The following is a 10284-nucleotide window of genomic DNA, read 5'->3' as shown; positions in this document are numbered from 1 at the left end:
GCTATGAATGACGTTGTCCTTCACAAAAATGGATGATCCGCCTGCAGCACGTTCATCTACCTTAGAAAATGTGCTATACATGTTGTATCCTTTTAAAGATACGTTGTCACTTTCTTTTAGATGAGTTTCTTGAAGACAAAATGCAATAGGTAAAAAAGACTGAACTAGAAGTGTTAACTCGAGAAGATTTATTTTAAGACCTCGGCAATTCCATTGGATTATATTTGTCATTATTTATTAAAAGAAGGGCGAATGCTGTCGAGTTTGCCAGCATTCTTATTTCGCTCACCCTGAGATCGTGATCTTTCGGGTGGCGTAACACTTTCGGTTTCCATTTCAGTTTCGATGATAAGTGTTGAAAATCTGTTGTGCGAGGAGAGTCGTCGATCTCCAGGACTACGCGCAGCTGTTGTTACTCCGCCTCGACCCCTACCCCGCGACCTCGAATCAGAAGACTTCTGAGAGGATGTATTTCCTGGTTTCTTTTGGACATCCTTCTTTTCTTGAGAACGAAGAGGTGATGGGGCTCTGGTAGACTGTGTACCGGACGAAGAAGATACCTTCTTGGATGCAGATGAAGGAAGACTTTTGGAGGTGGAAGAATCATCTATGTCACTGGGAAGATCCCAGACAGATTCACCGCTCCAATTGTGTATTTCTACTGTTTCTTTTTTCTTTTTATTTTTTTTCTCATTTTTTTTTGGTGATGATATTGAGCTCTGTAAGGAAGATTGAGTTGACTGAGTACTGGTTTTGGAAGATTGTGGTTTTCTTGGAATTATTATTTTATCGGTAGGTTCTGTTTCAACAGGCAGCATTTTAAAATTGTCCGCATCAATTGGCCAAGTCATGCGAGTTTGTGTATTCTCGTGACTGAATGAGCGGACAACTTTGCTGGCGTACGATGGTCTGTTTGAAACAAGGAGATCATTCGAAACAGAAGCTATCTGTTTAGCTTCTGGGTAACTAATGTTTCTTTCTGTTTTAATTTTAATAATATTTTTTTCTTTAAGGTAAACAGGGCAGTCCCTAGACGATGAAAAATGGGATTCACCACAGTTTACACATTTAGAAGATTCAGAGTGACAGTTTGTTCCCTCGTGTCCTTCGTCAGAACACTTGAAGCATCTCTGCTTACCACGACATTGTTTGCTTCCATGACCAAACTTTTGACAAGTAAAGCATCGAATTGGGTTTGGGATAAACATGTCAACTCTGATTCCGAAGCAACCTAAAGTATTAGATGGAGGAGGAGTTGGAGTTCTAAAGGTCAAAAGATAAGTATTTAATTTGATTATATTTCCATTCTTTTTAATTTGAAATCTAATAACATTAGTTACACCTTGGCTTGAAAGTTCCTCACCGATTTCTTCCACGGTAAGGTCACCAAGGTATTGACTTCTGTCTCGAATGATCCCCTTACAGCTGTTCAAACTGTTATGAGGAGAGGCAGAAACAGGAAAGTTTGATATTGTAGACATTGTAAGTAAATTTGTTGATTGACTTTTGTTGGAACATTCAACCAACAAATTGCCAGATCTCATTTTTGAAACTTTTTTAACAGTACCAGCAACGCTTTGAATTTGTTTGTGAATTACAAAGGGCGATATTTTTGAAATTGGTTTTTCTTCTGTTCCTTTTATTACAATAAATCTGGGCCAACTGTCATCTTCCCGACAGGGCTCTGAATCATCACATTTTCTTTTCTTATGTATTAAAGCTGATTTAGAGGGTTTGTTTTGTTGTGCCATATGAAAGGAGAAAGATTCACCATTCTTGCCATCCACCCACCTCGGAGTGCCTACAAGGGCGATGCTGTGTTTCCGTGGCGAACCGGGATCGAGTGCTAATGCTGAAAACGAGCTCCAAATATAATGTAGCTGGTCCTCAAAATCAGCACCCAAGATCCACTGCGGAAAGCACCAGATGTTCCAAGAATAGTATACTCAAGCAGAGCGTATCCATCAAGCGAAAAAGAAAGCGTACCACTTGATTGACCCATGAGCCATCGCCTTCTTCAGTTATCCAAAATATAAATAGCTTAATTTAAAATACATGTGTATATTATGAAAATTGTTACAAGAAAGCTTATTGTTGAGGATTAACTGAAGGGCTCGACATGACCAGCCGATTGATCGAACCGGGTCCATCCGACCTCCCGTTTAGATGATTTCGAAGCCAAAGCAGCTTATTGAACTATAGTCTCGTCCGTCCGGGTATTTTCTGACCGTAAGGAGTCTGGCTATAGCCCTCATCCACAAGGATCTCGTCAACCACCGACACGGGTAGCAACCCACGGCAAACGGGTTGGAGAGCCTATTTTATTTAAAACATCGGGCATCTCACGATGTTCGGATCACTTTAGTCTGGTCTCTACCCTTCGACCTGTCCAGCATGGGTAACCCTACCAGGAGACGAAGCTCCAGCTGGTATAGCTCTTGGGGTCACTGAGACACGCAAGCCCTCCGACCACGGCAAGGATAGCGATCCACCGGAGGGTATAATTTAAATTTAATAGTTTTGTTTTAGTTTTTGCATAATTTTATTTTTGATATTCAATAATTGCCATGTTCGATTTGAATGTTTTAAAAACACATTTCTATGTTTTGGAAATAGCCATTTTTAAGTTTTGGAAATTGCCATTTTTATGTTTTGGAAATTGCCATTTTGTTTTTGAATGTTTTGGGATTGTCATTTTACATGTTTTATATTGTTAAGTTTTAATGTAAGATTGATAGGTGCTATAATAGGTATCAAAGGTACTAGGATTATTAGTTATCAATTGAAACTTAAAGTTAAGTCAAATATAAAATTTAATCTTGTAATTTATTTGAGTTGATAAAACTATCGGATAATTTGATCTAAGTGGGGAGGATTGTAGCGTAATTGGATTATACAAGTAAATTGTTTTGATAAAATTGCCGGTAAAAACATCTTCGCCGTTTTTTCGTTTAAAATTTAAATTTTATAGTACGTGGTCACATAAGAAGGGGAGAAGTTGTCATTCACCATCTAGTGTAACTTTTTTTTGTCTTACATTTTTTGGGTGTTAATTGTGATTTTATGTAGATAGTTCCGATATTTCATTTAATTTGGAAATCTTCAAATGTTATTAGTCATCATTTATATCGGCACTGATTATATACACAGATGTATATTTAGCCTTGTATCATCATAGCTAGTGTGTTGTAGAGTCGTCACTGGTTCAGACGTACTTACATATCTATAATTTGTCTAAACAACAGCCCAACAATGTAAGATCTGTACATTTGATTTCGCAATTTTTTTTCTTCTTCCCTCGCCGGGATTCAAACTCCTGCAACTGAGATATCGTGACACCAAATCGCCTTGCACTGTATCCAACACGCTAGACCACTCTGTCACCTAGGCTTCATGTTGATCTCTATACAGATTAGAGCTACTGCACTTCTAAATCAGAATTAAGATTCCAAAGTTTGACTATAAAAGATAAGGATGACATATCTATACAACCAAGCTGGTCAAATATTAACCCAGATATATGGTAAAAGTTAGTTGCGAATCAAGGGGGCGTTTAGGGCGTGATAATGATTATTTTAGCATAAGATCGTCTACAATTTGATTAAATATATTCCATTTTATATGATCTATGCATCCTTTTCAAATTATTTGGTCCGCCCCTGAAATCAAGTCAGTCTATCAGAAATGTTCACATAAAAATGATTGAACTTCGTTTATGTAGTTTGAGCAAATATACTTAAATAAATGTAAAAATGCTTCAATTTTAAAAACTTTTTTTCAAGAATACAACGTTAATCTATATTGGCACTGATTATATACACAGATGTATATTTAGCCTTGTATCATCATAGCTAGTGATCCGATGGATAAAATCTGTAGAGTCGTCACTGGTTAAGACGTACTTGCATATCTATAATTTGTCTAAGCAACAGCCAAACAATGTAAGATCTGTAAATTTGCTTTCGCAAGCGTATGTTCAGCAGAAATTAAATTCATTTAAAAGAGCTTATGGAAAACATTTCCATTCCGTTGATTCTGTAAAGTGTTCCGGAGATACCGATGGGGTATCTGTATCAAATGGATCGGTGTTAATTACATCTGAAGCGAGGAAAAATCATGGAAGTATTTCTTGTCAACTTACTTTTTTATCGTATTGATGACTTCCGGAACAAAGATGTAGAAACTGATTTTATCTGACACAACTTTTTGGAATTTTGGATCCTCAATGCTCTTCAACTTTGTATTTATTTGGCGTTTTAACTATTTTGATCTGAGCGTCACTGATGAGTCTTGTGTAGACGAAACGCGCGTCTGGCGTAAAAAATTATAATCCTGGTACTTTTGATAACTATTTACACCACTGGGTCGATGCCACTGCTGGTGGACGTTTCGTCCCCGAGGGTATCACCAGCCCAGTAGTCAGCACTTCGGTGTTGACATGAATATCAATTATATGGTTATTTTTATAAATTTTCTGTTTACAAAACTTTGAATTTTTCGAAAAAACTAAGGATTTTCTTATCCCAGGAGTAGATTACCTTAGCCATATTTGGCACAACTTTTTGGAATTTTGGATCCTCAATGCTCTTCAACTTTGTATTTATTTGGCGTTTTAACAATTTTGATCTGAGCGTCACTAATAAGTCTTATGTAGACGAAACGCGCGTCTGGCGTAATAAATTAAAATCCTGGTACTTTTGATAACTATTTACACCACTGGGTCGATGCCACTGCTGGTACGTTTCGTCCCCGAGGGTATCACCAGCCCAGTAGTCAGCACTTCGGTGTTGACATGAATATCAATTATATGGTCATTTTTATAAATTTTCTGTTTACAAAACTTTGAATTTTCGAAAAAACTAAGGATTTTCTTACCCCAGGAGTAGATTACCTTAGTCATATTTGGCACAACTTTTTGGAATTTTGGATCCTCAATGCTCTTCAACTTTGTATTTATTTGGCTTTTTAACTATTTTGATCTGATCGTCACTGATGGGTCTTATGTAGACGAAACGCGCGTCTGGCGTAAAAAATTATAATCCTGGTACTTTTGATAACTATTAGGTGTACATGTATTTATACTCGGTTTTTGATTCTCTGTCCCATGACATATATGAAAAAATTGAAAGACAGATGAATATTTCACGGAAATTTTAAAAGTAACAACACTTAACGGATATAACATCGTAGATGATGGAACAACAAATGCTCTTAAACGCATTTTTACGGGGAAAACATAATTAGAATTACCCCTGAACTATAAATAAATATGTTTAAACTAAACTAAACACTTAAAACATTGCCTAAAAAGGACTTCGTCGATATGTACCCAATGGTTTGGAAAGATTTTCTAAAGAATGGATACGTAACTGCGTGGGGCGAAGATTGTCCAGATACAGGAACATTTACATATCGACTGGTGGGTCTCGAGTAACAACCTACTTATCATTATATGAGACCGTTTCACGTAGCAGCACAAAGACTATTCTATCGCAAACACAAAAAACTGTGCTTAGGTAGTAAAAGAAGATCTCAAGTTTTTATGCAATGGATTTGTGACATTTACACTACATATGATAAAGTTCCAAAGTTTGTTTTTGGTTTTCATAGGGTTAACAACATGGTTGAAACTGCAAATGAGGACTTGGTTAATCCCTTAAAATTTCTAAATAATGGAAAATATTAGAGAGATACTCTTGTGATTTTAAAAAGTTTTAACAAACATTCCAACAATAAACATCATTTGAGCATTCTTATGATTGGTGTTGGTTCAATATCCCGGAATAACATGATTCGTTACATGCAAAAAACAAGACACTTCTTATATGAGAACCTCTCGGCATTAGATTTTCTTGGTTACAGCAAAGTTGCCGATAACCCTTTTTAATATTGTTCCAATGACAACAGGAAAAGTTGTGCACGAATTGCCATGGCATACCTCTTTCAAAGATGTTTTATTGGACCAATTTGATTTTATTTGGAATACATTTTCGGAGAAAGGATACACTTTACAATGATGATTCCACCGGGGCCAGATTTTCGATTATGAAAAGGCCGATTTAAAACACCAAAAGCACATTACTTTAACCGAACTCTTGTCACTGGCTATTGGAAAGTATGCATAATAAATGTTATACTAACCATCACTGCGTCCACGCCCGACCTGAAATTGACATTGAAGTAGAATAATCAAGATGTTTAATACACAAATTTAAAACTTCTCCTTACTTCTCACTTACCTGTATTGTAATACAGGTATCTAATACAATACAAGCTGATGATTTATACTTCAGATAAGGAAGGCTTAAGTAAAGAATCAACTTTGAAGAATAGCATACTTTTCTTTCATAGCGACCATGGAATACGCTTTGGTGAGTTTAGACAAACATTTATTAGAAAAATCGAAGAACGCTTGCCTTTTCTATTCTCAATTCTTCCAAAATAGTTTTAAAAAAAAGTATCCCGAAATGTACCAATATTTAAAAATCAACCAACAAAGGCTAACAACTCTATTAGACGTATTTGAAATATTGACACACATTTTGAATTTCTATAAGTACAACATTCAAAAAAGCAAACCCCGACCAGGGCTAAGTCTTTTTAACCCAATACCCCTAACATGTGAAGATGCCAATATCTTTCCTCATTGGTGTACGTGCTCAAAACAACATGTTTTGTAAACTAGTGATCAAACTGTCACAAAAGTTGCAAACAATTATATTCTTAAACTTAATTAAAAATAGCAAGCTTCAAACAATGTGAAACTTTATATTTAAAACGTGCTTCAAAAATCATCCCTACAAACGTTGCTCTTAAATATGTCGACACTACTCATGTGGGAAAGAAATTAAGCATTTTGTATGGACATCGTGTGTCAACATATATCGATAATCAAATCTCCTTTCAAACAATACCTGGAGATGCGATGTTTGAGTTTACAGTGAGATATGACGAATCAAAGAGCAATTTTGATGTGATGGGATATTTCAGTTGCATCAATTTATATAATCAGACTTCCTACTGTATCAGTGGAATTGAACTGATTAAATATGTTACTAGTATTGTGAAGTTCAGATATAAAAAACTTAACTATAAATACTAATACAACAAAACATAGCATAGTAGACAACAAATAATTTAAACTGTTGAAACAGATGCTATCTACTGGCAGTAATACACCCACTAGTATGTATGATATGCGTTCATTTGTTTTCCCTAATAAATAAACTCATCATAGATAACAGGATTAAAGTTTGTATTTGAAAACCATTACTTAAAAAGAAATAGACAAACAGACAAATAGTTGTACACAAAACACAATAGAAATATTTAAAAAACGACTGAAAAACTTGAATTGCGCAAAACCTGTTTGCACACCTACTTTGATACTTTTGCTTACTTTGCTACACATTCAAAGTTTGTACGATCACGGAAAATAATTGAATTAAATTGGATTAAAAAATTACAGACAGTTTACCCTCTCGGTCTAAATGATAATATCATGGGAATTGGTTATATATCTAGAACCAATTCCGTTAACATTTTGGATATTGTTTCTAAAACTGTTCGTAAAAACCGTTCTCACGGTTGTAGAACAAAGAAAATTTTCGGCCAATCATTCCAATATTTCGGACCTAATTTCTATTTCAAAAAACAACGGCAGACATTATCTGTTAACAAAACTCTGTTCGTTACCGGTTAATAAGTTAAATAAAATTTTGGAGGATTGCAACACAATTTCATATAGCAGTCCTAAGTATGAAATTGTTCAAATTATTATGGCATATTGTTATTCTAAATTATTTCCCAAAATTGATCGCCCTGAAGATCATAAAAAATATTTTATTAAAATTAAGTATGTCAATAAAGGCTTTGACTTTGTAAATATTGCCGGTATATTTAACGACCATTCTGTTAAAGAACAAATTCCTGGATATTTTGACAATACTGAACTACCTCTTATTTGTTATATTTACAAGAAATCTACCCGGAAATTTGTGTTTAATTATAGTCAATTGTGTAAAGATGTTAATATAAGTGAAAATACACCTACTTCATGTAATTGCAGTAATTCCGAATATATTTATGGACCCATTTCCCATGTTATAACAGGAGATCTTAACAACGTTCAAGACCAAGAGTTAAAATCATTTCTCAGTAAAGGATCTAAATATCGTCCCCCGTCAATTGTTAATTGGAATGAGTGTCGTAATATCATCCACGACTCACTCCATACTTACTGTATGAAATGGATAAAACGGGAAAAAGCTGACAAACAATCTTTGGACTCTTTTTTTAATTCAGTAATGAAGATAGTTGATATACGTATTCAACATTTTAAAGAACATTTTACTATTAACAATAACCACAATAAACCTATTTCTCGTATCAAACATACACTAAAAGAACTAGCCAAGGAATTTGTTTTTGTCCCGGCCGATAAAGCTGCTAATAATATTATTGTTGTTTGACGTAAATTTTACATTAAGGTTCTGAAAAAGGAAATCACCAATTCACCAACATTCCAACTGACTCCATTTTCAGAAAACGAAATCTGTAACAAACATAAACTTTTAGCCACCGCTTTACAAGCAGAGCCAAATACAATGAAAGTCCCAACTATGTTTTGGCTTCCGAAGCTACACAAAAACCCTTACAAATATAGATTTATTTCGTCTTCAAGCCATTGTTCAACTACTAAATTGTCTATTATTCTTACCAGCACACTTGGTACAATTAAAAACCTTATAATAAATTGTTCAAATAAGGCCTTCGCAAATAGTCGAATAAATTACTTTTGGAGTGTCAAGAACTCGTTGGAAGTACTTGATAAATCGCATGCTTATATTGGTGATTTTGAATCTGTTCAAAGTTATGATTTTTCTACCCTGTATACCACATTGCCTCACATTCTCATTAAGAAAAAAATCACACACCTAATTAAATGGGCATTCAAAAAATCAGAATGTGAATGGAATCTGATGTACAGTAGTTGTCGTTTGTTTATGTAATATATACGTGTTTCTCGTTTTGTTTATATAGATTAGACCGTTGGTTTTTCCGTTTGAATGGTTTTACACTAGTAATTTTGGGGCCCTTTATAGCTTGTTGTTCGGTGTGAGCCAAGGCTCCGTGTTGAAGGCCGTACTTTAACCTATAATGGTTTAATTTTTAAATTGTTATTTGGATGGAGAGTTGTCTCATTGGCACTCACACCACATCTTCCTATATCTATATATGTTCAATCTCTTTTAGGTCATTTTTTAGTAGCAATAAACAAAAAAATCTATGTTCATTGGACATGCTTTGATACTATATATGCCCTGGAATTTTTACTAGATAACATTTTTGTTCGCTTTGGGGATTCCGTATATCGTCAGATTATCGGAATTCCAATGGGGACTAACTGTGCACCACTTATTGCGGACCTCTTTTTGTATTGTTACAAGTTACAATTTATGACAAAAATAAGCAAAGACCCATCAAAACAACATCTGATAAACAAATTTAATAATACTTTTAGATATTTGGATGATATTTTGGCTATCAATAATGACGACTTCAGTATGATATTAATGAAATTTATCCTGGTGAACTTACTTTAAATAAAGCTAATACTAACAATCACCACTACCCTTTCCTCGATCTTGATATCTATAGCACTAACGGAAAGCTGAATACTAAAATTTATGATAAAAGGGATGATTTTTCATTTCCTATCGTTAATTATCCGTTTTTAGATGGTGACGTTCCCTTGTCACCATCTTACGGTGTTTATATATCTCAACTTGTACGATTCGCTCGTGTATGTAACAATGTTTTAGATTTTAACGAGAGAAATTTATGTATTACTGAAAAATTATTACACCAGGGTTTTCGATATCACAAACTAGTCAAAACATTTACTAAATTTTATCATCGGTATAAAGACATCATTCGTAAATATAGCTCAACATGCAGACTTTTTATACGTTCAGGTATTTCACATCCAATTTTTTATGGAAATATTCTTTATAAAGTACAAAGGTGTCAGTATTCACCTCATAAACTTACAAAACCTTTGAATAGACTTATTAAGAAGGGATATAATTACGATACTGTTGTCAAGTCATTACAGATTGCATATTTTGGCGTTAATATTGAGTCACTGATAAGGTCTTTGCGTCGGAACTAAACACATTTATTCTAAAAACAGTTGTTGGCATGACACGGGTTATGTTCTTCTCATATATGTTATGATGATATGATACTAAACCCCTTACGGGAAGGATTGTGCCTGATGTT

At 34.6% G+C, this 10284-nt stretch overlaps 1 protein-coding gene across 1 annotated transcript; it reads right to left on the bottom strand.

The window, feature by feature from the left end:
* Positions 1 to 230: 230 nt before the first annotated feature.
* On the bottom strand, positions 231 to 1751 carry LOC134718027 (uncharacterized). Its single transcript, XM_063580528.1, has 2 exons — positions 904 to 1751; positions 231 to 642 (listed from the first exon to the last, which is right to left on the bottom strand). Exons 1-2 carry the CDS (start codon positions 1749 to 1751, stop codon positions 231 to 233), a joined length of 1260 nt encoding a protein of 419 aa, XP_063436598.1.
* Positions 1752 to 10284: the final 8533 nt, after the last annotated feature.

This window comes from Mytilus trossulus, chromosome 5 (assembly GCF_036588685.1).
Source record: "Mytilus trossulus isolate FHL-02 chromosome 5, PNRI_Mtr1.1.1.hap1, whole genome shotgun sequence".
Lineage (NCBI taxonomy): Eukaryota > Metazoa > Mollusca > Bivalvia > Mytilida > Mytilidae > Mytilus > Mytilus trossulus.
This window is presented reverse-complemented; position numbering and strand designations above follow the sequence as displayed.

Bases quoted from the DNA above. Each gene is read 5' to 3' on its own strand.
- LOC134718027 (XM_063580528.1), bottom strand. From the start codon at position 1,751: ATGGCACAACAAAACAAACCCTCTAAATCAGCTTTAATACATAAGAAA. The intron at 643-903 runs GTACGCCAGCAA...ACACAATTGGAG, and splicing joins CTTGTTTCAAACAGACCATC to CGGTGAATCTGTCTGGGATC.